This window comes from Phalacrocorax carbo, chromosome 5 (assembly GCF_963921805.1).
Source record: "Phalacrocorax carbo chromosome 5, bPhaCar2.1, whole genome shotgun sequence".
NCBI classification, from domain to species: domain Eukaryota; kingdom Metazoa; phylum Chordata; class Aves; order Suliformes; family Phalacrocoracidae; genus Phalacrocorax; species Phalacrocorax carbo.
Window position 1 is genome coordinate 64,880,724 of NC_087517.1, and position 26,335 is coordinate 64,907,058.

At 40.8% G+C, this 26,335-nt stretch overlaps 1 protein-coding gene across 1 annotated transcript; it reads left to right on the forward strand.

Annotated features, from left to right (window-relative positions):
• The first annotated feature begins 4,122 nt into the window (after positions 1–4,122).
• Positions 4,123–15,716, forward strand: LIN7C (lin-7 homolog C, crumbs cell polarity complex component). Its single transcript, XM_064452832.1, has 5 exons — positions 4,123–4,186; positions 9,402–9,520; positions 10,597–10,668; positions 11,020–11,229; positions 13,769–15,716. The coding sequence occupies exons 1-5, from the start codon at positions 4,150–4,152 to the stop codon at positions 13,922–13,924; spliced, it is 594 nt and encodes a 197-aa protein (XP_064308902.1). The 5' UTR covers positions 4,123–4,149; the 3' UTR covers positions 13,925–15,716.
• The last annotated feature ends 10,619 nt before the right edge of the window (positions 15,717–26,335 follow it).

Sequence of the window (26,335 nt, forward strand, 5' to 3'; positions counted from 1 at the left end):
GCAGACCATGAAACTGACTCTGGACGAGGGCAATGAATCAAAGTATTGCTGAAATTGCAAATACTAATGCAACTGTCGAAGATTTAAAGTGATTAAATTCAGTGGTATTAAAGCAATAAAATTCTACCAACATGGTAGTCCTGAGGCAAAGGGATGTCTTAATAACCAAAAAAATTGAATTTGCACTTTCGTCTCTGCCTTGGATCATAAATAAAAGACCTATCATGGTTAATTTGGCCCTTCAGATTTGCAAGGCAGACATTGTTCTTTGTAGACAGCAGACATTCCTCTGCAATTTTTATAAGCGTATATTGCATCCCGACACCCATTTCTAGCCACATTTTTTTTGCTCCTTATTGGTGTACTATGTTACATGATTGCCATGTCCCCTGTAAAGGTAACTGGGTGCATACGTATCTTCTACAGCAATTAGCTAGGTAATTATTTAAGTAAAATTCCCATCAGTTTGGACTTTAATATCTGCCTAATAACGTTAAAAGCACTTTGAGATCATTCTTGACCATATGCATGTGGAAACACATACATAAGTAAATGCTGTGGGTGTGTGATTTGTACTATCATGTGTTTTAAAATAATGCACTAATTACCACTGTTACACTTGTAAAGATGTCATTGGGACAATGAAATTTTAGAAATCTGTTTTCCAATGGTTTTTTATAGCATCTAAAGAATCTTACAGTCCCTCCTTGTGACTAAATTCACATCAGCTGGATGTGAAGGAAAATACTACCTAGCTACAAAACTGTTACAGACTGGTCCTGTTAACACCAGAACACCCACACACATGTATAGGTCCATACACAGGGAAAGTAATTTTCCAATAGAACGAAAACATAAGTTTACACACTGATAAGAATTGTGCAGAGATGAAGCCACGTGTAGCCACAATACATGTGCATTTTCTTAACCTTCTGATGGCTTTTTGGTGTACTGTGTTACATGATTGCCATGTTTTTGGGTTCAGCACATCCAGTAACAAAGTATTTAAGCTAAACCGAATCAAGCTAGTCTTGTAAAAAAAAAAAAAGTCCACATAAGAGAGGTTCATGAGAACGACTGCTTGCACAGCTGTAAACAGTGTCTCCTTTTCATGTGAACCTTGAGCCCCAACCTTGCACCCCAGCAGAAGCCTGAAGGAAAGCGAACAGAGATTCTCGAACCACTCTTCTTCCTGCATTTTGCCTAGCTAGTCATAGAGTATATCCTGCCGTATTTGCATTCCTTCCACCGGTGTCTAATGCCTAGAATAAAAGAGCCCCATGTTTGGCTACCTGCTAGGACACTATCACAAAAATATTAAGACCTTACTAATTAATGTATAAAGAAAGCTAACCCTTTTACTCAGTCATGGATTAACCTCCTACACACTAAGACCTCTCACCTAAAACAAACTGTCCTTTCACTTTAAGTTGGCTTATACTACTGACTGATTTCTGTTTTCTCTTGGACTGGTAATGCAATTATTTTCCAATAAAGACATAGGCTGTATCACTCGACTATTGATAATCCTTCAGCCATAAGTCTGGCGTGTCACCACACACACAAAAGCCCAAAGGATGTGCTTGCTCCCAGAAGCCCTACTGACATATACTACAGCACCAATGCTTCATGTGGCATTGAAGTGCAGCTGGTAACGCTAGGCTAATTCATCCATGAAGATATAAGTAACTCGGGTAAAAATGTCACAAGCTTGAACGACACAGACAAATGGGTCTACACTAATAATTTCATTATAGTTAGCAAAATCTGTCACTTGAAGTTTAATGTTTAGATCTTTCACACTTCTCAGCCGCTACTGTGCAAATACATTTACCTAGTCATTCAGGAGGAGCATCCCTCATTCTTTGGAAATCGCTTCTGGGACCTGTTTTCCTCCAAATGCTTACCAGGATATGGATTTCCTGACTAGGATGGCACAAACAGTTTGTCATGTTAATACTGAATCTGTCAGCATCCACCTATGCTTTGAATTTTTCTTGAGAAAAATATAACATGCTACAGACTCAGAAGTTTGTTCCCTTCTTTTGGGACAGGATTAAACTTCTGACCTGCACAGTGGCTATTTCTGTAATTCAAATATATTTTCTTATTTTTGAAGACAAAAATGCACTGAAATACCTTTGCTATAGCAATGTCTTGCTTTGTAACTTAAGACACCACTGCAAAAATCTGGCAGTCCTGCAAAAATACAGCAATCCGCTTAAATGCAGTACCTCAGAAAGGAAAAAGCAAATGGGTATTCATACTTTTTCTTTTTCTATATATTCTGTAACCTTATTTTCCTTCTCTCCATTGTGATCCTGCACTGGCATTCCATTTCTTCTTGCACTGGAATGTCAAGCCTATCATTCTTCAGTTCTCCTGGAGGACACAGAAAAGGCCCACATGCCAACTTTTAGCTTTTTTATTAAAACAGACAGCAATGTCAAATTTATACCAAAGATTTCTCTCTCTCAGATATTTTTCAGTTGTTTGAGTTCCATAGGTGTTAGAAAAGGCAAACACCAAACAGAATAAGCAGTTACTTCAACTGCTTCTTTTCCATTCTTTTGCAAGATTATAATTCCACTAGTTTTCCTGCTACCCACAGAACTTCTGGTGTAAAAAGACCTACCTTTCTCAAGTAAAAGATGATCAGAGAAAGTAAGTTCCCTTTTGGAAACAAAGAACAAACAAAAATAAGTGACTATTACATTATCAATGTTCTTCATAGATCACAAACTAGAAACCCAAACTTTGTGGTTTTTTTTTTGTTTGTGTTTTCGTTTTGTTTGTTTAGTTTAGTTTTGTTTTGTTTTTCTGCAGGTATAAACCAGCGCAAATTCGTGGAGCAACACAGTTTAAGTTGGACACAGCTCTGAAGCAGATAGCGGAAGCACTACATAAAATTTGCCTTTCAGATTTTCTTATTCTTGAAATATCACTCTCCAGTTCACTGGGTCTACAGAAAATTAAAGCAGCTGCTTTAACTTCAGAATCTTTAGTCTTTACTGAAGTCAGAATAATGCTACTTTAAAGGTATGTTTGAACATGTATTCTTATCACACATTTTTTGGAAAAAACTTAATATTGATGAAATATTGCTGCACGCTCCTTTTTCTCCATGGGCTCATCTGTCCAAAGTCAGAGCAGGATATTTAAAATTTCAATCACTTGTAAGAGAATGGTAGTTCCTGCACCACTGTGATAGAAACATCTGGATTCTATTCCAGAAATGCTCTACAGTTCCAGCTGCTAAAACACTTTTTCTTGCTGGAAACTAGTCTGTGACAATTTAATTTTGTTCACCTGCGAAATTCCATTCATATGACCTTTTCCTTGCAACGCACACGCAGCGTCCTTCAAACTGAGAGGAGCTGGCATTAAAATGAATCACGGAAAGGAAAGAGTACATCACTGTCACATTAGCGGACACTTTGAGACCTGCTGAGAACTATTCTCTTTCAAAGCAAAAAAAATACAGAACGCAGACAAAATCAAAGCTGAACATGAAGAGTCTTATACCCTTAGAATAAATTAACAATATAGAAATATGTCTCCCTTTCCAGTAGAAGTCTCACAGTAGTGTGTTGTACTTAAATCGATTGAATACAGAAGGTTAACGCAATACATTAGCCCCAGACGTAGATTTCATTTACGCCGAACGAGGAACATAAAGCCCACGCTTCACGTTTCCCCCTGGCAGAACATTTATATACATACATTCCATCTCCAGGGGCACTCGAGGTGCACGGAAAGATACGCACTCCCTGCGTGGCGTTTTTAGCCTGTGAAGAGTCCTCAGTAATGTCTTGGGGTGGGGGGGAAGAAAAAGGAGGGAGCATTTCCACAATTTTGGCTGGCGTTCGGGCAACACGCAGCCAAGGGGAACCATGTCCCGCTGCCCGGCCAGGGCGGGCAGCCCCAGCCTCCGCCCGGGCCCGCTGCTGGTCTGCGCTGCCGAAGCGCCTTTGCACATCGGAGGTGAGCCCTGCAGTGGCTCCCGCGCCCCGCACAAGGAGGCCGCCGCAGGCCACCACCCCGGCCGCCATGCCGCCCGCCCCGGCGCCAGCCCCGCCCACCTCCGCCTCCCCGCGGCCCTTCCGGCAGCGCTGCGTCACTTCCTGTGCGGGCCGCGGCGGCGAGAAGATGGCGGCGCTGGGCGAGCCGGTGCGGCTGGAGCGAGGTGAGGGCGGCTGCGGCCGCGGGACCGGCGCTGCGGCCGGGGGATGGGCGCTCCCCGCCGCCTCCTGCCGCGGGCGAGCTGGGGCGGGGGTGCTCTTGGGCCGCCCCCTGCCTTGGGGCTGTCCTACGCGTCCGTCCGTCCCTCCGCCAGCCTGAGCCCTCCGGGAGCGGGCGGTGGTGGCGGTGCTGCCCTCTGCGGCCCGCCCGGGGCGCCGAGAGGCGCCTCTCTCCCGGAGGCGGCCGGTCGGAGGGCGGCCGTGCGGTGGCTGCTGTGGAAACGTTTGCCTTCGCTCCCGGTGCTTGCGGTGTGTCGGTGGGACTCGCTCCTTCGGCTTTTCGTTATCCGGCCCCCGAAGATTTTTCTCGCGTTTCAGGTTGCGGCTGGCTTTCCACGGATGCCACTCGCCCCAGACCTTCTGTGGGAGCGTCTGCTCTGCCTTCCCTAGTGTCAGCACTTCTGCCAGCTCTTAACTCAACCTGCCAGCTCCTTGTTTCTGTTTCTCTCCTGGGAAAACTTAGTCTTGAACGCAGCTGAGTTCTGAGCTTTAAGTTCAGTCTGTTAGGCGGTGTCTCTGTAATAATAATTCACTTGTTTTTATAGAAGACAACTGACACGTGCAGGAGTCCCTCCACTTCATGGTTCTGCTCGACTCTCGTCCTCTCACGTTTATGTTTTCATCCTGACTTTCCAGTTTATAGGCTTAATTTGCGTTGTTAATACTGTGTGGTGTGTGACTAGAATTAGTACGGAAACAGATAAAACACAAAACCTAGTTGTATATTTTTTTCTGTAGTACGTTTGTGTTTTTTATCCAGGGTTTTGAAGAAACAGTGATAAACTTCCTTCAGGGTGGTTCTTCAGAACTGTGCAAGGTGCACGGTAGCTCAGGGAACATATGCTTGTGTAATGACATATATGATTGGTTTATTAGTATGTATTTAGGAAAATAAGTATGGGAAATGGAATTTAAATGGGAAAAGAATACTGGGAATGAGCAATCCTGTTCTTGAAAAGGAAACCAATTAAGTGGAGTGTAGGCGGTTGGATGAACTGACTTTTCCCACTGGGGCCACCACCTTCGCTTACAGTGCTACGTGCTTTTTTTGTACATGTATAACACATTGTATATACCCACTTTATTGTCTTTTTGGTACTATCGTGTGTCACCTACCACAGAATTCAGCTTTTCTATGTGCCTAACCCTCCTTCCCATACCACAAGTGAAGCACGTGTAATGTGTGAGAGAAGGCCTGTGAATAGTGACTTATGTAAGAACTTTGCTTTCCACTCCACAGCTCCCTATTCCAGAGCTTGTTAATTAGGGCAGCTGCTTTGGCAGTGGATTAGTTGTTCTTGGTAGGTCTGCTGAGTTAAACCTCAGGCAGCATCCTCCACCTCATTACCCTGCCACTATGCTCTATCCATGAAAACAAACAAATCTGCAGAGTTACTTAGGGGTCAGTGGAACAAAGGAGCTATTTAGTCTTCTGGCATATTGGTCTTTTTAAGAAAAGAAGAAAAAGGGAGCACAGTATAATGGACGTATGAAAGCAAGAGCTTTATTTACTGAAATAAATAACCTCTGTTAATTGTATGGGGTTGACTGCAGATAACCTGATGATGAATCATCAACAGCTTGAAAGTGAACATCACTAATGTTGTTGACATATAGCATAAGAAAAGAGAGAATAGTGTAGAAAATTAGCTGATTTAAAATGGTTACCATATGCTTACCATCAGGGCAATTGAAAATTCTCCCCGTCTGTTCTCTCCTCTAAGCTGTATTGCAAACACCACCACCCAAATTCGCTGGAGTGCAGGGATGAAAAAACATTTAACATTTCAAAATTATTCTTACGGTTTGGTGGTGGTGTGTGATAACTCTTCATACACCTTAGGAATCCAGACTATTTGAACATAAGCAGCGGAGGTGGTTAATCAGGAGTATCTGTGAGGGCGCTACATTTTTCCTCTTTCTGTGTTTTGTTCACACATATGCTCGGAGTGGTGTCATCTTGCTGGCTTTTTTTTTCCACATTCTTTGAGTTTAAATGTATCTTTTTTTTTTTCAGAACTTCAATCTAATATATTCTGTGATCACAAAAAATTATTTGTGAAGAAGAGGCAACTGCTTCAAAAAGGACAAAACGTTACAAGAAAAGGATTTTTTTTTAAAATTATGTCTAGATTCCATTTTAGAGTGCGTCTTATGATGTTCTAATCACGTACCTCTGGTGATTTCTACATCATTTCTTGTTGAAATCAATCATGGAAACAATTATGTAGTGTTCATTTCAGTCTCTGGTTCTGAACAGTTGGCTGAACTATGGTGTTAATATTGCAAGGAGGACAGCTTTCAGCTGATCATAACCTGAGCAGTAGTTCAGGAGGAAGCAAACTACATTAGCGGAGCAGTCAACAATCTTTTCTTCTCTGGCCACAGTTGTAAGAAGGTGCTTTTTGCCACCTGTTCCCAGCCAAACTAGTTCCGTTTCAGAGCCGTGTTGCTGGGAGAGGTTGAATCTTCAGCTTCTGACTAATAGCACCTAATGCAGTTCAGTGTGAGAAAGTTATGCTCATTTCACTTTCAGACTGGTGTAATGGGGTCCTGTCAACAGGGTAAACCAGAACAACTGTTGGGGAGGAAAAAGTGTCCTGGTAATGGGATCCTGTATCTGTATCTGCCTGAGCAAGAGATGCAGTGTGATAAAAGGAGATCTGTAGAGTGCTAAGGACCCAACTTTCATACTGTGTTTGTCTGCTTTGGGTTTTTATAGCACCAGCGTGGTCCTTTGATCTGAAAGCTTTTTTTTTTAATTAAAGTGCATCTTGTGTTTTAGTTTCATCTAAAAGGAATGCAGTTCTGCGTATCCCAGTCACTTTTTGACAAGCTGATTCTGTGCTCTTAGTCTACACGTTATGAAAGACATAGCTGGTTCCCAAAGTAGCCAATTTTTACTTTAGGGTATAAAATGCTATGTAGTAGTTAAACACTTCAGCTTTTATGAGAGCCAGGTAGAAAATATATCCAGTTCATTGATGAAACATGGAGGTCAAAAAAGAGGAGAAATTAGCAAATGGAGTTCTGGAGTCTTCATTTCTGCAGCTACTCTTTGGATCAGTAGATTGCTGTCACCCGTAAAAATTTCTTGCAGTATCCTGATCAAACTGTTAGGTAACAAGTTCACGCACCTTACAGCTTAACGTGGCTCACGGACTCAAGAACGGCTGCATAGAACTGTGCTCTTCATTTGCACGAAAACTTCTTTCATTAATATATGGAGTGTTGCAGGATTGGAAGTGCTGCTGTTGCCATTTCATCATTCTACTTCGAGCTGTTCAGCGCAAGACTTCATGAAATTAAGATAATTTGTACTGCTGTTGCGGAACACAAAGATTACTAAGAATGGTGATTTTGCATCATAAAAAGATTGAAAGATTAATGAACAAGCACGTCTAGAATATCTTCAATTTCATCCAACATTTTGTATGTTAAATAAAATACAAAATGGGTGTTAGGAAATTAAAAGCTTTAGAAGCATTTTTTTCATTTTGTAATTGTACAAATAGCAAATATGCACACCTGTGAGAGATGAGTTCTCTGTAGATTTGGGATTAGTAATTGCTGAAGTTTAAGTTTTTATATTTCTTTGCTTTAGAAATTTGATGCTTGTAAAGCTTAAATGCTTGCCAAAAATGCCAAGTTCTTACAGCACGTCAAAACCTTAACTCTCACCTGAAATAACTTGTCTTGTGGCTGTAGTGAAAATGCTTGGACATTCTTTGAAGGGTTTGTTTGCAGTCCGCGGTACAGACACAGCTTTAGCTGCCCTAGTGGATGACCAGTCTGTGAGGTTAAGTTGTACCTTGTTTAGTTGACCGCAGCACCTGATCTCAGTGTAGTAGTCAGGAAGATGTGTTTGTCAGACAGTTTACGAAAGCGGACAGAATGTAACTGTGGGCTGTCTCTTGCAGGGTACTTCACCTTAATTTCAGAACATAAACCGCACTGGTTTTCATCTGTTACGTAAATTCTCTCTTTTTACACTTGGCCTTTAGGAGAAGTTTGTGGCTCTTGCACATCTTCTGTGCTGACGTGTTGCTATTGAGTAGATGTGCATTCACATGAAAAATGATTGCCTAAAGGTTAATTGCTGAAAAAAGTAGTAATGTGTTTGGGATATAGCAGTGTCCTTGTCTAAAATAGTCTGTTCCTTATTTGTGTAGTAGATTAATGACTGCTGCTTTGCCTTTGTGATAATGAAGGTAATCCTTTATATCTGCTTTTCTGAGAGACTGTTCTACTTGTCTTCAAGGACTTGCGTGATTCAGAATCATCACTAATGTAACATTTTGGAAATACAAGTGAGGAATATTAATGTGTTCTATTCTTGTAGAGCTGCCAGGAGCATGTCACATAGCATTTGATGTCATGTTTGATACCCATCATGAGTTGTACTGGTCTAGAATCCTTCACAGGGAGTTCAGCTTCACAAAGCAGAATCTTCATTAATGAAAATATGGACAATATGAATTATTAGGAACAAATCTCTAGGAATCGGAACAAAGAGGGTTGGGGTTGAGGATTCTAGACTACAGAGATAGTCTTTCTCAGCTGAGAATATCAAAAGGGGTTTGATTGTTTTCCTGAGCACTTTGGGAAAAAAAAAAAAATAGGCCAGATAGTTCTCAGCCCTGTTGTAGAAGAAGCATTGAGTGTACTCTTGTTGAACTAATTTATTGAATATAAAAGGAATGTTAGCATATTTGATAATCTAGCTGGGTTTTACAAAATGTTATCCGTGCAGTAGATAAATTATGAAGTTATATATGTGAAATGTTGATAGTGTCTGTATCGGTGAAATATTTCAGCCTGATGTAAACTTCAAGGAGAAATCAGATTGTCTTTAAAATATACATATGGCAGTGATACCTCTGGATACGTTACAGGGTTGGATTGCTGTGGCTGACTTGAAAATAGTGGGAAAACACAATGGTTTAATCTAACATTTTGTAGATATGTAGTTTTATGGGAGAAATGAAATGAGCATGTAGTGTTAAGGTATATACAAGTGCATACACTCACACAGACCGCTTCATTAATTTAAAACACCACCACCCACCTCCCCCCCCACCTCCCCCCCCCCCCCCCCAAAAAAAAAGCCCTTGAATTTCCTCAGGCATTCCTCATTCCTAGTGCTTTATTTTTCTGTAGACATCTGCAGAGCAATTGAGTTGCTGGAAAAATTACAGCGAAGTGGAGAAGTGCCACCACAAAAGCTACAGGCTTTGCAAAGGGTCCTTCAAAGTGAATTCTGTAATGCTGTAAGGGAGGTAAGTTAACTTGACGTAAGCAGTTACCCTGAGTTAAAAAACAGGATGTTATGCTTTCTCCTTTTTGTGTTGAGTGCAGTGATCTGATTTTTTTCTTTGTAAAAGCTGAATTTGACTTAACAGATCAAGACTTACTTTTAAAAGTTCAAAAGAAGATCATTTGGGATAGCACAGGTGTATTAAATAATGGCTCAGGAGCAAATCACTTTTTAGAGGTTATTTTGAGAGTCTGTCCTTACTGGCAGCTACAGGCTGTTATCCTCTTGGAATGTAAGAGTCAACGAAGTACAAATTACCTCAGTTTCTTTTAAGCCAGATCTGCGATACCTGGCGCATCATCTTGAGGTGGAGCCTTGCACCACCTCATCTTCATTCCAGATACTCTTTCGGAGATATTTAAGTGATTGAATATGCGCTGCTATTGCTGGTGGTGCTGCCAGTTTAAAAGATCTGTTTGTAGACACAGGTATCATCTTAATGTTTCATCCTATCGAGGACAGTGTGTGTATTGCTTAGCAAGTCCAAATGATCGGCAGGTGCATGTGAGGATGTGGGTTAGCTCTTGGTGTAAGCATCTCCTTAGTGTTAGTATTCTTACTGCCTCTGTTTTTTCAATACCATTTTTTTCTTAAGATAGTCAGTTGCATCAGTTGAAGGAAAATATGGGTATTAGGGGGAAGGGCTGGGTTGTTGGGAGAGCTTGTGGGGCTTTTTGAAGAGTTCCAGTTTGACTCAGACAAGGGAAGGTGGTTATCCATGCCTCCAGTCAGGTGTGTTAGACTAGCCATAAGTGCTTCTATATTAACGGTGAGGTCTGAATGCTGGGAAAGGAGGGAAGACTTAGGCTGAGACCTAGATATGCTTGGACTAACTGAGCAATGAAGATGCTGAGAGTTGTTTCTTCATAGTATGGTAGATTGTTACTGGACACCTTGTGGTGAATCAGGGAGTAATTTCTTATTAGAGGTGTGTACTTTTTAATTTACACATTTTTAAGTTGTACCTGATATTTTGTTGTATTATCTAAGCAGAAAAATGTCTGTTTTCCCCAAACTTAAACTGTTTTGTCTCTAAAGGTGTATGAACATGTATACGAAACTGTGGATATCAGCAGTAGCCCAGAAGTTAGAGCTAATGCAACAGCAAAGGTAAAGCCAACCTCTGACTTGCATAAAATACAGTAGATTGTTACTTTAGAAGCAGAATATTATTATTTAAAATTCAGAAGGCTATTATTTGGCTGTCTGGCAAAATGGATAAGCTTAATGGGTTATTAAAAGGTATAACAAAAGACTTGTTATTTTTAGGTTTCTTCTGTTTTAATTTTATTCTTGGAGTTCTAAATTTTTCATGCTAGTGTTGCTATCTAGGTAATTAGTCTGATTTGTCTAAATATTCAAGTGCTTTGAGATAAAAATACTTTTTGAGCCCGTTCACTGTCTCTCGCGAAGAGGTCTATATTTAATTTCTTACAAATAAGAAAATGTTGTTTCTCACAGGCTACTGTAGCCGCATTTGCTGCTAGTGAAGGTCATTCCCATCCCAGAGTGGTTGAACTACCCAAAACTGAAGAAGGTCTTGGATTCAACATTATGGGAGGCAAAGAACAAAATTCTCCCATCTACATCTCTCGAATTATTCCTGGCGGCATAGCTGATAGACATGGAGGCCTGAAACGTGGAGACCAACTGCTGTCTGTAAACGGAGTGGTAGGAATCGGTTTTCACTTTACGTAGCAGTAACTACTTGTTTCCACTTGGGGGCATACAGAGAATACACGTGGCGCAAGCACAATGTCTTTCAATCTTGACAAAATAGGTTTTTTGTCCTTACAAGGGCAACTTGCTCAGGTTTCTGTGGAGTTGTGTGCATTGAGAATCCTGGGATTATACTTTGGTGATCTGCCTCAGCTGGGAACTGCTATTTACGTCAGTATTTTAGATTCTGAGGGGTTACGTAGATCTGGTCTAAGTATTGTTTTGTGAAATAGTATTAAGCTGCCATTATGGTTCCGTCTTTCATCCAAGTTTCGTGATGCAGATTTTAATTAATATAGTTTTCTGCACCTTCTAAGGTAAGTAGTAAATTATTCTATGTTGTGTTAGACTGACCAGATTCTCATTATCCCAATAAAAATGCTACTGTGTAACAAGAGCTGTAATAAGATGGAACTACGAGGTGGTGTTATCTTCAGTTGTGTGGGGTTTTTTTTCATTCCACTTAAGTGTACTGCACTTCAAAGATGGAGGCTTTCTAGCATATTTTCAGGGGTATATGTCCAAAGTGCTGTTGTGCACTATTTTTAATAGTGCATTATTTTTAATAATTATCCTCTTCTGGAGAGTTACAATACAAAAAGCAAAACAGAGGGTGACTGGAAAGAGGAGGCTGTGGACAGGCTTTGACTTAAGGTAGCTGCTAGTCAAATGCATGTAAATATCTCTCAAACTCTTGCTTTTATTTACAGAGAAGCTGTATGCTAGCTTAATGTTCTCATAACTACATCTGCAAACCAAATTTTATTTTAAGACTGAGTGTCAAACTAAACCCTGTGCTTCTTAACCTGAGTGGGGTTTTTTGACACATGAAAGGAATAGAGACGTATTGGGTGTCTGTACTCTGGGAATTCCCTGCTAGCACAGGTCTCTGACATACTTGGCTCCTAGCTATTACCTGCGAGTCCAGCTGTCCTTTTCAGGAGATGTAAGAGCAGTCATGGCCGTAGTGAGACAACTGTCCTTGGCCTAGCCTTCCTGGCATTGAGGGACAGGTGTAGAACTGTCTTCAGGTGAGGCCTTTCTCTCCCTCAGACCCTCTTAAAACAAAACCACCACTCCACCCCAAAATAGAACTTGATCATCAGACAATTGGTACAGCTGACAATGACTGCATGTGTGTGCATGCACATGTATAAATATATATAGTAATTGTAAGAATACAGGGAGCGGGTGCATAAAATATTGCTGAGTGTTCTGATGTGGTCTCAGAAGAAGAATCTTCTTCTGATGTTTACAGATGGAATCCTGTCACCTTAATACCTGTCACAGGCATTTTCTTGTAATTTCTAATTTAATACTTTAAAAAATTGCCACTGCCAAGACTGCAGTGAATGTGCCTTAAAACAAATTTGGTTTGGTTTTTTTGTTCCAGCTGGGAGATTTTGAGTGTGCTCCAGAATTTTAGGTGTTTTGATATAATTAGACATAGAACTTTACAAACCTTTTATTACCAGTTTTAAACAGAACAGCCCACACACCCACTTGAATAACAAAAATGAAAACATTCAAATGTATGTGTTGTCTAAGTCTGATAGAAGAGAAATAATGTGGGTTTTTTTAACTGTTGTCTTTCTTTCTGTAAGTAACTTTATAGTAACGGGGAAACCCTCCAATCAACAGGTACATCACCTGCCTTCTAGCTTCTAATAGCACCAGTGGGAGGTAGGCTTGGGGTAGTCCCATCATTGTGTTTAATAAGTTTGAGAGAAATAAGTTTTGCTGATAAAATGTCTGCTGTCCAGGAATGTATATTTGAATGCAGCTGTTGAGAATTGTTGCTTAAAATTTGTACTTAGATGAATCTAATATAACCCTAATAAATTCTGAGTTGTTTTAGGAAAGTATCTTTATTCTGTTCTTACTGAGTTGGGTTAGGCTGTTCCTAGTCAGTTTAGAGGAAATTGACTTGAACACCTTGTATTTACTGAGAGACATGTGGAGCACTGAGATAAGCAACACCCTGCATGGTAGCTGCTCTACTGCAGGTGCCCGGTATACACTGTCTTGCCATGTTGTAACACGGGATAACATCAACAACGCAGCTACCTTGCAGATATCTGTGGCAACTTACTAGGCAATTGAGGGTGACTGCTGAATTTAAAATGCATGCTGAAAGAAGATAAACAGTCTTGAATTTTAAGTGTCCTTCTGAAGCTGTTGATTTTTCAGTGTAATTTCATAATTGTCTAATGTTACCCTTGCTTCACTTACTGTATGCAAATACAGAATTCAATTGTTCAGCATAAACCTAAGTTTTGTGCTACTCTTTTGTTAATACTAATCAGTGTATTTATCATCACCTCCTATTGTTTTGCTGAAGAATAAATCCTGAACTTGGATGACGTTGTTCTTGTGCAGTCTTCGAACTAGAGTACTTCAATATTACATTATACAGTTGTTGTACAAAAAAATGAAAAAAATGTTTTAAATGTCTTTACTAATATTGTACTTAATGGTTTATGCTTTGCAGAGCGTCGAAGGTGAACACCATGAAAAAGCAGTAGAACTGCTGAAGGCAGCTCAAGGAAAGGTTAAATTAGTTGTGCGATACACGCCAAAGGTCCTGGAAGAAATGGAGTCGAGATTTGAAAAAATGAGATCGGCAAAACGCAGGCAGCAAAATTAACATTGTATGCAATAACTTAAAGAGAAAATATATTCCATTTACATTTTAGAGTTTGCTTTGTGACTCAGTTGATCTAATGCCTGGGCTACAAAAGACACTGTCCTTTTCATAGAATCACAGATGATTGAGGTTGGAGGGACTCCAGGAGATCCCCTAGTCCAAACCCCCGCTGCTCAGAGGAGGGTTAGCTAGAGCAGGTTGCTTAGGACTGTGACAAGCTGGGTTTTTGAGCATCTCCAGAGATGGAGGCTCCAGAAGATCTCTGGGCAACCTGCTTTAGGGTTTTGATCTCCCTCACACTATGAAGATCCATTCTTATGCTTAAATGGAGTTTCCTGTATTTCCATTTGTGCCCATTGCCTCTTGTCCAGTCACTGGATGCTACTGAGAAGAGTCTGGCTCTTCTTACACCCTATCAGGCATTTACACACCCCTGAGCCTTTTCTTCTCCAGGCTAGACAATCCCAGCTCTTTCAGCCTCTCCTTGACTGTCAGATGCTCCAATCACATAATCACCTTTGTGCCCTTCACTGGACTCGCTCTTGTATGCCCATGCCTGTATTGAACTGGGGAGCCCAAAACTGGGTCCAGCACTTGAGCTGTGTCTCGCCAGGGCTGAGCAGAGGGGAAGGATCACCTCCCTCAGCTTGCTGGCAGTGCTTTTCCTAATGCAGACTAGGAGGCTGCTGGGCTGCTTTGCCACAAGAGTACATCAGTGGCTCACGGTCAGCTTGGTATCGTTCTCTGCGAGGCCGCTTTGCGGCCGGTCAGCCCCCAGCCTGTACTGGTGCATGGGGTTATTCCTGCCCAGGCGCAGGACTTTGCACTTTCCTCTGCTGAACTTTGAGATTCCCGTTTGCCCATTTCTGCAGCCTGCTGAGGTCCCTCTGAATGGCTCGCTGAGAGTGTCCAGTCACCCCTGATAGTAATGAAAATGTTAAACAGCCTGGACCCCAGTACAGGCCCCTGAGGTGCACCAGTAGTGACTGGCATCCAGCAGGACTTTGTGCCACTGATGGCAACAGCCCCTGGCAGTTCAGCATTTTTAGAATGTTCTCAATCTCCATGTGTCTCACAGCTTAAGACGAATGTGTACTTTTAAAATGGCCTAAGACACCCTGAAAAAAGTATATATATGTTGATATTTCTATTGATTTTTTTAATAAGTCTCTTTCATGTCAGACCTTTAAGCATGACAGTGAATTTACAGATTTTTCAAAGGCATTTAATAAGACATTTCTACAATTGACATCCCTTCTTTCCTGTTTTCTTTTGGCATTACTTAACACAGAATCTGCAAGGTTTTTTTTTTGCTGAATGATTTTGGAAAAAAAGATTCTTATGTAGCAGTATTTTGGCACTTTTCTTAAGAAGAATATGTTGTATATCAACTACAAAACCTAATCATGATCTACTGTGTAGCTGATAATGATACAAGATTTTGTAATGTTTTGGTGAGTACGTTATTTTTACACTTCTGCGAAATCTTAATTCGTTTCTCTGGAAATGGTATTACCTCACCTGTAAATAACTTACAGTTGGTGTTCTCGCATAATGATTTTGTAATAGCTGACATTTACAAATTTGCAACAATCATTCCTGTAACTTATATTATTTTGTACTAATTTTAAAGCAGTAGGGAAAAATGTAATTGTGTATGCAGTTCTGGACTGACTCTGTAGTTGTATTTTTATATTCAGAAGCAGAAGGTATGTTAATGCAGTGCAAAAGAATTCCAGCTGTTTCCCTGACTTCCTGCTGTTTAAAAGAAATATTCATCTTAACTGTCGTACCTCTCGTGTTTTTTAGTGTGTTCTGTTGTAGTCTTATCTACAGACTGACTGTATTGGCCTTGGAATAGTTAGTACCTAAATTATTATTACATTTATAAGAGTAAATGTTCTGAGGCTTATATGCCAGGTTACCCTGACATGTGAACTCGTCTGGGGTTTTATTAACGAATGCTTGTGTCTTGGAGGGTTCTTGTTTGTACTGCAGCCATTGCTGTAAACCTTTATGTGGAATGGTGCTGTGGCGGTAATAAGGGTATCTCCAGGTATAAACCATTTAATATCTTATCCCAAGCGTGGTTGATGGTGGCACGGTTTTCGTGTGCCATTTTGAAGAAACTTTTTCTGGATGGGGTCCGCTTCTTGGAATCTACCAGCTTTGAGGCCATACTTGTGTCATTTAGGTTTTGGGTTGTTTGGTTGGGTTTCTTGTTTTTTTTAAAGCTTCGCCTTTTGGTATACATCTCGAACTAACTCGATTGTCTACTGGGTGTCTGTTCATTTGTATGGCAGCTAGAGTGCATCCTAATTGACTGTTAGTAACTTGATTCTCAGAGGGTTAAACTGAGGGTTCTTACTATATGGCTAATCCCTAGTCTTTTCACATGGAGCAGTATGATCCATTGTGAAAGAATTCAGAATGTGAAAGAAAGGAAAAAGTTAGCGATCTAAAAATGACAGCATGGAGTTTGTGCTTTGTCAGTTGATCTATCGGAAAAGGAAAAAAATAATGCGACTTGCTACAGGCACGTGAGAAATGTGATTGCGTCCTGCATGTTAGTAAGCATGGTAAGCCTGCAAAGAGAAATTTGGATTTTAGATACTGATACTTTGAAAATACGGTATAAATATTTATCAGTTAGATGACATTGAGCACTGAATTGCGTGGTTGCTATTGGTCATAGGCCTCTTTCAAAAGGCCCCGTGTTACTGGTACAACCACGTTGTTGAATTGTATATTTTTATGGAACAACTAATGTTTAAAGTATTGAGACCAAAATCACTAGTTAGACCAATTGTGGATGTGTTTTAATTTAATTGTAAAATAGTAGAGATTTGTTTTAGAGCTATATATAAATATATATATTAAAGGTATGGATACAAGATAGAAATATGCATTTTAAAACCTGTGTCCCTTGCATTACTGAACAAAGGTGTGTTTTGTTACTCTACGGAAGTATTTACTGTGGTGCAGCTGGAGCTGCTAAATGCAGTAGCATTTTCATTCTGAATTGTAGCACTTGGATACAGTTTGTCAACTACTACAAACATGGGGAGGCGTATCCGGGCACATAGGCTGTACACGTGGAATTTAATGAAGTTTTTTTAATTGCAACAACAACAAAAAAATCCAATAAACAGAGAGCTCATTAACAGTCATCTTTAATACTATGAAAACCCTATAATATTAAGGAAAGGCTGGATTAAAACATGCCAAGAAACTTGATCTCTGTTACTACTGAGCAGTGCCTGTACTGTGTTAACATGCAGTCCCTACGCGCTTGGCATACTCGGGTGTGCAAACAGATTAAGAGGAGGTGTCATTTCTGCAGATAACTTCTGCATCTATTGCTGCTGTGAGGGATCGTTGGGTTTTATCAACAGAAAAATAAAAGTTAAATTTCACGTGCATTGTGTTGTGTGTTTTTCTTCTGACTTTCCATTTTGACTGCTGTTTTCAGACCGCTGTAATTGGGTGTTTAATTTCTAGGGCATAACATAAAGATCCTGCATGTGTGTGGGCGTTGGAAGAGAAAAATTTAAAATCTGTTATTTGTTCTGATTGCTTGTGGATCTTCCCTTTTCTACCCCAATATTTTGTGACTTGTTGGAGAAGAAAATTAGAGTGCTATAAAGTATGTATAATACCCTGGGCCTCCTGCATTTTTGAGACCTCCTTAGTCTCAGCTGCATAAACATACACGATGCATATTATTCTGAGTCAGATATTATCTTTTAGTTGTTTGAAGCAAGTATCTCAAATACTGGGATGTTGAATTTCTGTAATTCCTTGTTTAAAGACATTGTAAGGTTACCAGCTCCTCAGAAAAATGTGCTTGGAGTTACGAACTGAGGTAGAGGTAGGAGAAAATGCTTCAGTTCTGAATGTAAAAAGACCTTTTTTTTCTGATGTAGGTAGGCGGGATTCTGAATTGAAAATATATGCAAAAATATATGAATATTTTATTTGATGTACAGGACTGATAACACATGAACTGGAAATAAAAACACATTTTTAATTTTTAAAATCAAGTGATTTCCATGATCTGGCTTACGCAGTGGCTATCTCTGTTCTGCTAAATACGGTCCAGACTTTGAAACTGTGCATTTCAGCATAAGGCTTACAATGCTGAACCAAAGACTGGCTGAAGTTAATGTAATTTCATAACTTAAAAAAAAACAGTAGTTTGTTTACCTCATGTTTTATATTGCAATTTTAGGCTTAACTGATTTTGAAACAACTGAAGAAGTTGGTTGAACACACTTTATTTCTGACTTCTGCTTTCAACCGTGACCAGTGAGTCAGTATCCAAACAAGCTGGAGAAGTATTTTGTCCCAGCTAGTATCCCATCTTAAACGTGCCTGGGCTGAGCAGAACTCAACTCACTCAAACTAAATAAAAGCAGCAGCTTGAGGCTTTTACTGCAAAATTCTCTTCCTGTCTTCTGCTCATTTCTTCTGGAGGCTGATGCTGGATGCAAAACAGTGGTTTTATCTTAATTTAAATCCAAAAATGCTAATTTGGAAAAGAAAAACTTCTCTGTGTCTGAGGCTGCCTACGTGTTGGCATAAACCGGCGGCACTTGGCACTCCTGTCACCCTCTCATCCTCAATTAGGAGTTCTTGCTTGTGCTGGCATTTGCTAGTCTTTGACCATGTCGGAGCCGTTCCAGTTCAGCAGGCCGTCAGAGGCCAGTGAAGCGTGCGTCGAGTTCGAGTCTATTTCCATTGACATAGGGATCTCAAAAAGCAGAGTGCATGGCCCGAGGAATTGGTGCAAGGAAAGGGTGACACCATGGCAGGGAGACAAACCGGAATTGCATGGAAGTACGAGGTATGGAGCAGGCTGGGTTTCTGTGGTCCTTTGGTGAAATCCTGATTAGAAGGTGGTTTTTGAGAAAAGCCTGGGTTATGGTGCTTGCTTCTACAGGGAAGTTGTCCTTTGCCTGGAGGGTCTGAGGCTAAAGCGGCACATTCAGCAAAAGACATCTGACACTCAGAAGCGTGCCTCAGGATAAAATTGGTAGCTAGTTCTAATTGTTAAAAAAACCAAACCAAACAAAAAAAAACACCATCCGAGAAAACGTCAACAAAAGTTCCAGGGAAACCTTTCAACTTAAATTAGTATAGAATTTGAAGTTTCGATTCTTGTTTTAGAGACCCATCTTAGGTCTAGAGTGACAAAATCATGAAAAGTAAACCAAACTCCTTGTGTCCCTCACCTTTGTTGGGATTTCCTGTTTTGTTTTTTAAAGTAAATTGGGTAATTTATTGGTAGCAAAGGCTTAAAAGGTTTAAAATGAAGTCTTCCCCTCAGACACATGCTAATCATTTCTTCTCCACTCCTCAAAGAAAAATAAAGGAGCCTTGTCACACATTGCAAGGCTTAGGAGACTGGATCTATTAATTCCAAACTGAACAATCCTCAGATATCTCTGTAACCTTTGTATCTGTTTAATTGTATAGTTTGATTTATTGATACATCTTGCTTATATAGAAAGGCTTCTCTTAATATAAAAGCTGGAATAAAATGGATATGTTCCAGTATTGCTGGGCATTCACATTCAGTCTTATAAAACCTTACGGTGAAATAATGTGTCCTGTTGAGAAATCGTGATATTTAAACAGTTGTTTTCTCCCTGTAAGGTAAATTTCCGCCCCTCTTTTTTTCACCAGTTTTTTAAAAATAGTATATTCTCCCAGCTGGTTAATCCGATATGATAGCATAGAGGCAAGCGTGTCTATCTCAGAGTTACCCAGGTTTTTGTATGAAGTTAATGGATTTTTTTCCGTCGCATCATCTGTTACAGGCACTCAGATATACGTTCTTTCATGTTTGTTTCTGATTTCTCCTTGGCTATCCAGAAAATAGATCTGTAGAGGGGGGGAAAAACCAAAACCACCCCACCACAACCAACAAAAAAAAAAATCATCTTCCCAAACAGCGCGAGGCTTTTGAGTTGTGTACTTCCAAAGGTAAGTAAAACCACCTGTACACGGTTCTTATCTAATCGCAGCTCAGCTTCTCTGCCCGAGCAGTACGGTAGCATTGTCTGAATAAAATCTAATCTGTGTTGGAGCCTGGATGGCTAACAGCGGGGAAATAAGTCACCAGGCCTTTCACCTACTTCACATAGCTGTAAGTTAAAGGCAAAAGTTAGTGATTTATTGTGTCACCGGCTGCAGTAGCGCCTAGAAGTCCCGGGTTTGAATCGGGATCCTATTGTACTTTGCAGCGTACAAACACAAAACAAATAGTTTGGCTCCAGAGAGCCTCAATCTATCGCTAAGAAATTGTAGGTTTTACGGAGGGTATTGTAAGATAAGTGTTTCTGAAAAATGGGAAAAAAATATACAGTAGAAAATTAGACTTTTTGCAGTTTCTTCTGTGATTTCATTTGGGGCAATTTGTTTTTAATTTTCCCTCCAAGGAGTGCAGAAGTGAGCCTGTCCCTCAGCACGAGCAGACAGCTTGGGATGCAAGTACCTGCTCTGGCACAGGTATTAAAACTTGCTATTTTTTCGGCAGGCTCCTGACCATAATCTTACTGAAGCTGAGGGCCTGCAGTAGCCATGCTTTTTTTCCAGTCATCTCCATGATAAATGTAGAATCCCTACGAAACTGTGTTTGTGTTGCTCTTTCATGAAGTATTAAATGTGTATAACACGTCTGTCTGAGCTGCTGCTGGCGTTGGACGTGGGTCACACTGCAATTTAACCACGTCCAGCAACAGCTTTAGATAAATGTGAGGACATATCCAAATGAAATAGCAAGAGTAGTTCTAACTAGACAAGCAGAATGCAACTAGGTAGGTTATAAAAAGGGACCATGATGATAAAGGACTGCAGTTACTTATGAAAAGCTATGGTTGTGTCTTTGGAGTCTGACATCTATTAAGTATTGCCAAATAGGTTTTGCTGCTTCATCCTAGGTGTCCCCCAGCGTTTTCACATTAATTTCCGTGTCCTGTCTGGCATGCTAGGCATTAATATCGCGTTGTTAGGTCATTCTCAGTATGGTGGCCAGTGGATATATGTCCCAAGTAGCGATTCATCAGTGGCTGGGACATTTGCTTCCCTCCACCGAAAGCATCTTTGAGAAGCTCCTGGCCCCCTCGGAGAGCAGAGCATCCGTGTTCGCGTGTGTCAGTTCTCAAATCGGCACCAGCCCCTCCGCAGTGGAAGTACATACTGTGACCTTTAGCCTTGGTTGTCATTTCAAAACTTGTTCAAAATTTGTTTCAGCTTTTAGATATCCTTCTCAGCATCTAATGTCAGAGAAGACAACATGAAAATACTTCCAGAAATGAGCTGGCCACCTCCAAACCATCCAATCCCCAAGGTGGAGAAACGCTCGTGGCTTCCAAAGGATTATTTTGTCTGGATCTTGTTCTGCGGCATACACCCCATCTGCAAATACCGAAGGCAAGCTTTGGGTTAAGCCTGGCTTGGCGAGGGGTGCCGCCTGGCAGGAGAACCGAAACAACCCGCCTGCTGCGAGCTAAAAGCAGGGCTGTTCTCTGGGAGAACAACAGTGCTCTGGCACCTGCGGCTTTCTCGTTTGTTTTGCAGGTGCACTCCTTTCTGCATCAACCTCACGCTACAGAACAAACCCTGGACGTCCCTGCGTGGCAAGCCAGACAGAAATGACTTAGTGGTGAGCAAAAAAGACAAGGATAAAAAATTGGCTGGGATGACAGCATAGGCTAAATGAGGCCCAAAATGGCTAGTGTATGCTTATGTCCCAAATTTTGAAGACAGCTTAGTACCTGATAGCTCAACTTGATGATAAATCTTAATTACTTAGCAGTTTGCTTCCCTTCCTCCCCTCAAGATTCAAACTACTTAAAATAAGGCTGAGATTCCTCAGTTACTGTGGTAATAAGGACTCTGCTGAAGCCTGTTGGGTCAGTTGCCTTGTAACTGTAAGAGCTTTTCGAAAGGACAATCTAAAGTCAATTCTACAGAAACTAAGGCACCCACAGATTAGTAATATCTCTACTGCTTCAAAATATGACTAAAAATAAAATATTTTGTTCCACTGCAGTGTTTGAGTGAGAGACAAAGGACAGCACAACGAATTAGCTAGCGATGAGGAATCGCATGCTATAACAAAACCAACACCTCTCTTCATCTTCAGGGCTCCACATACAGGAGGAAATCGGTGTCATGCAGTGGCCTCGTCATTTCAGAGAAGAGGCCAAAATAAGGTATCTGGCATGTGTGCAACCAGATTTAAATCAGTACATTGCATCTGAGAATGTTATTGAGTTAATTTACACTAATATAAAATTCAACTCGAAACCTATGGGGGGTTGTATCCCCTCGGCCTTCATCAGGGATATTCTCATATCTGTGACTTAAAAAGAAATAATTTGTTAGCACTGCACTGAAAATCATCTGTTACCAAATTATTGTATTATGATTAATTGTTCCTTTGTAAGATCCCATGTATTTCTCCATGTATATTTTTTTTTCCAGAGCGTTTGGGTTATTCTGTGGTGATGATAGGTAATGTATCAAACCAAGCTTTCTTTGATAAAGAATTTAAACAGAAGGATTTTGTTCACTCTAACACAGGAGCTTTAATAACATTTTGCTAAACAGCTTAGGTTCGTCGGCATGTTGTGGGAATAATTTATCATTGAAGTTAAGTTTACTCCTTTACATTGCTCGGACTCCACTATAATTCCTCAAAATAGGGTTTAAGCAGGGTTTAAAGCTACATAATCCTTAAGCTGGTCCTCTACAAAGGCGGATTTCACCCTTAAAGCACTGCTCTCCTTAGGTTTTTTAATTCCTAGTGAAACGTTTTAACCTTAATGTCTTGCCTTAAATTTTATACTGGTCAGCACTTCAGTGGCTTATTAAAAAAAATTTAAAAATAGGCTGCATGACTTAATAAAATAAAATTCTTGTTGTTTGCTATAGAGGATCTCGGGAAAAGGTCCATCAGCAGGGCAGCGGCCGTTCCCGTGGGGCGGGCTGGGCGGGCGGTTGCCCCCGCTAGGTGCTGCGGAGGGCCGCCGCCGGGGCTCCTTGCCTGCCCCTGCCTGCCCCTGCCTGCCTTCTCACCGAACGCGCTCGTCTCCCTACTTCTCAGTTGGCCCTGTGTCGTGAAATATGCCAAAATGCTTAAAATACGTATCAGTGCATGTGTATGTTGTCTTTTTAGCAATGAATTAGGGGGTAGGCTCCGCTTTGAGCTATAAGGCTTTGTTCTTGCACGTTGTTTCCCTGTTCAGCTCTTAATAACAGTGGCTCTGTCTTCACTGAATCACAAGTACTTCTTTGTAACCCCTTCCCTGGGACGTATTTGCTTGTCATATACAAACCTTCTGGTCATGAGCTGATTTCACTTCAGCTATCCTTTAATTTGCCTTAATATTAAGTCTTTCATGCTACAGTGTCTGTAGAAAATCTTGATCGTGCCATGCTTGCAATGAATATTTTATAGAAGATAATTAGCTTTTAAAACTAGAACCCACCTGCATTTTAGCACAGATCATTCCCATCTCTTTGAAATGAGTGGGGGTCCATTAGCTCAGTGTAACTCAGAAACTTGTTGAACTACCGCTAAGTGCACACAAAGTCAAGTGATGCTCAAATCTAAACCAGCATATCGGGGAGGAGGCAAGTGGTCGGACGGAGAGGAGAGGTGCGCGGTGCCTGCCCATCCCGGCGGTTCTGCCAAAGGCCTGCAGTCTGGGGGGATTCATCTGAAAGCGGGAGAAGCTGAGACCCTGCCCGGGGGATCAGACTGCCCACCGCGACGCTAGGTGGGGTGGGAGCGGGCAGGAGGGGAAGGTGCCCCGGGGACGGCCACTCGATGCTTCCCGCCTTACGCCTGCTTTCATACAGTAAGACAAACGTGCTGTTCTCTGCTGACAGCGGAATATCCTACTGCCTTTAGCATAAGATGCACAATAGGAATTAAAGCCTGTTTCGTCATCTTCCAGTACAACAGTCTCCGGATGGAATACAGATTGACATGAATATTGGGCTAAAACCCAACCTTACGTACTAGTTATTTTGCCCTAAATCACTTTTTCATTCCTGTGTAGTTACTCGTTTTCAGCTGATCACTGGGTGACAGTGCTAAGATCAAATTAGTTATCCTATGGTGCTATTACGTTAGAGCGGGAACTGGTCTCCCTTTTATTTAAAAGGGAATATATAGTCCTGGAAGATCTTCAGAGCTAATTCTAGGCAGCAGAGGAGCTGACACTTCTAGGCTAAAACAAAAAACTAAACCAAACGAAAACCCAACAAAACCCCGCGCTCTCTGGGCTGCCCTCTCCTTTAGTTTTGCTCTATTCAACTTACTGAAGGTCTTGGAATAAACCGTCTGGTGTTATTCTCTCATATCAGTGGTGTAACATCCCTTTTCTATTCACAGCCCAGCTCGCTGGATTCTGGAGGCAGCTTTTGGGATAACTGAGCAAGGATAGATTCACCAGGCCAGACTGCAAAATCCGTTACGCTCTGGACCCTCTAGGCAATCCAGGTATAGAAACAGTACCACTACATATAGAGGTAATAGTTAATTATAAGCATTTTAAAAATTAATTTTCTCTCCTGTTTTTATTCAAGTTGTATATTTCTTTCCTTTAGTCTCCACGTGCTGTTTTTAAACTATGGTTCTTGGTGGTCTTGCTGGTCTTCATTAGTTTGTCTTATGTTATAGAGGTGTAAAGTAGGTATTGACAAAGTCTGGGCAAGCTTTTGGCCCTACCAAAACAATTCTTAATTTTTTTTTTCTTCCCAATCTAATAATTTTTTCTGTAGTCCTAAATTGTTTCTGCTATATCAAGGTTTGGATCTTTGCAGTCATTTTTTTAACAAAACCCTGAACTCTGTCCAGCCTCTCTCTTTCATTTGACACTTGTTTCCTGAAGCGATTTTCAGTTCTATTTCAATTGAGTAAAAGTTTCAGCCTCCTTTCTGGGAAGGAGTATACTTTAATTTTTAAGATAACTTGCAGATATTCCAGGCTTTCTTCTTTTTCTACTCGCAGCAGCTTTATGCGATGTTCTCCAGCCTACTGTTAACTTCCTTGGAACTGGAATCGAAGCGTTAATTAATTTCTCAACAACAGGGGACTCAAATGGGAGGATGGAGCCGCTCACAATGCAGGACCTCTCACCCCTTTGGACCAATATTAGCATTAACCATTTGCACAATTCCGTCTTAAATTGGCACTTTCGTGGCATCGGTTGGCAAAAACAATGCTGGACAAGAAAAATCTAATATCATCTGAGATCTCTGAGGATGATATTGCTGGTCCAATACTGGTGACCTACCTGTTTTATAAAGCCTAATTATTTCTTAAAGCAAAACAAAGCTTTTATCGTGACTACGAGCTTCACGTTCTCATTCACCTGCCATCCTCCCATGGCACATCTCCAGCCTCAAGGAGTCCTGCAGCTCCAGTCAAATTTCAAATTGTATTTATTTTTGTGTCTGTGCTTCGGGTCTTAATCTGCATGCTCCTTCAGATCGAACTCCCATCACATCCAAACGAATTCGTGTCTTTGAAGTGTTGCTAGACACTTCTGTGGCAATAGCAGAAAAAAATCCTTTGTCGAAACTTGTAGTTTTTCTCCAGCTTGCCTAACGTCTTTTCAGCAAACACCTGACAAAAGTTTCACTAACACCTGCCTATACATTGGTCTTTAAATCCTGAAGATTTTATGCAGCGATAGACTGGTTTATGGTGCTTTCCAGTTTCCCTGAAGAGCAGAGTGTAGCTGCTCCACAGACACTAAAGTAAATTTTTCTTTTTTTTTATTTCCCTGGTTGGCTTGGTTGTCAGATCCTCATTTCCTTCACCTGGTTTAAAGCACATGTTGGGGTTTTTCTCTCCTTTGCAGTTCTCTTTTTTTTTTTTTTTTCTCTATTAAACAAGCTAATTGCTGCCTTATGCTGTATTTTGGAGGATGCTTCCTGGAATTTGTGGCGTTGAGGATTGTTTCAGACTAGATCTTTTTAACCATGATAATTTCAAAGTCTATGCGTACAAATTTTAGTTAAATAGGTCATTTAATAAAATGTACCCATTACTTTTTCAGCTTAAAAATACCTTAGCATGGAGATTTTTATTACATAAATAAACATTAGGGGTTTCCTTATAAAGGAAACTCAAACCAGTAAGTGCCTGCAAACAGGTGGCTGCATAAGAAGAAAGAGACAACCGTGGGATGTTGATGTTGAGGAGAGAGTGGTGCTCCAACAGGGCTAGTGAGGGAGAGGCAGAGGTTGAAAAAGTAAGGAAATTATTGAAGAACAAATTATGGATTAACTAGAAGAAGCAAAGCAGTATCACGTGAACAGAAAGGAGAAGTGGATCGCTCCCAGGACAGGAGTTTGGAAGATGGAGACTTGAGATAGCTCCGCTAA

Bases quoted from the DNA above. Each gene is read 5' to 3' on its own strand.
- LIN7C (XM_064452832.1), top strand. From the start codon at position 4,150: ATGGCGGCGCTGGGCGAGCCGGTGCGGCTGGAGCGAG. The intron at 4,187-9,401 runs GTGAGGGCGGCT...ATTTTTCTGTAG, and splicing joins GCCGGTGCGGCTGGAGCGAG to ACATCTGCAGAGCAATTGAG. The intron at 11,230-13,768 runs GTAGGAATCGGT...TATGCTTTGCAG, and splicing joins TGCTGTCTGTAAACGGAGTG to AGCGTCGAAGGTGAACACCA.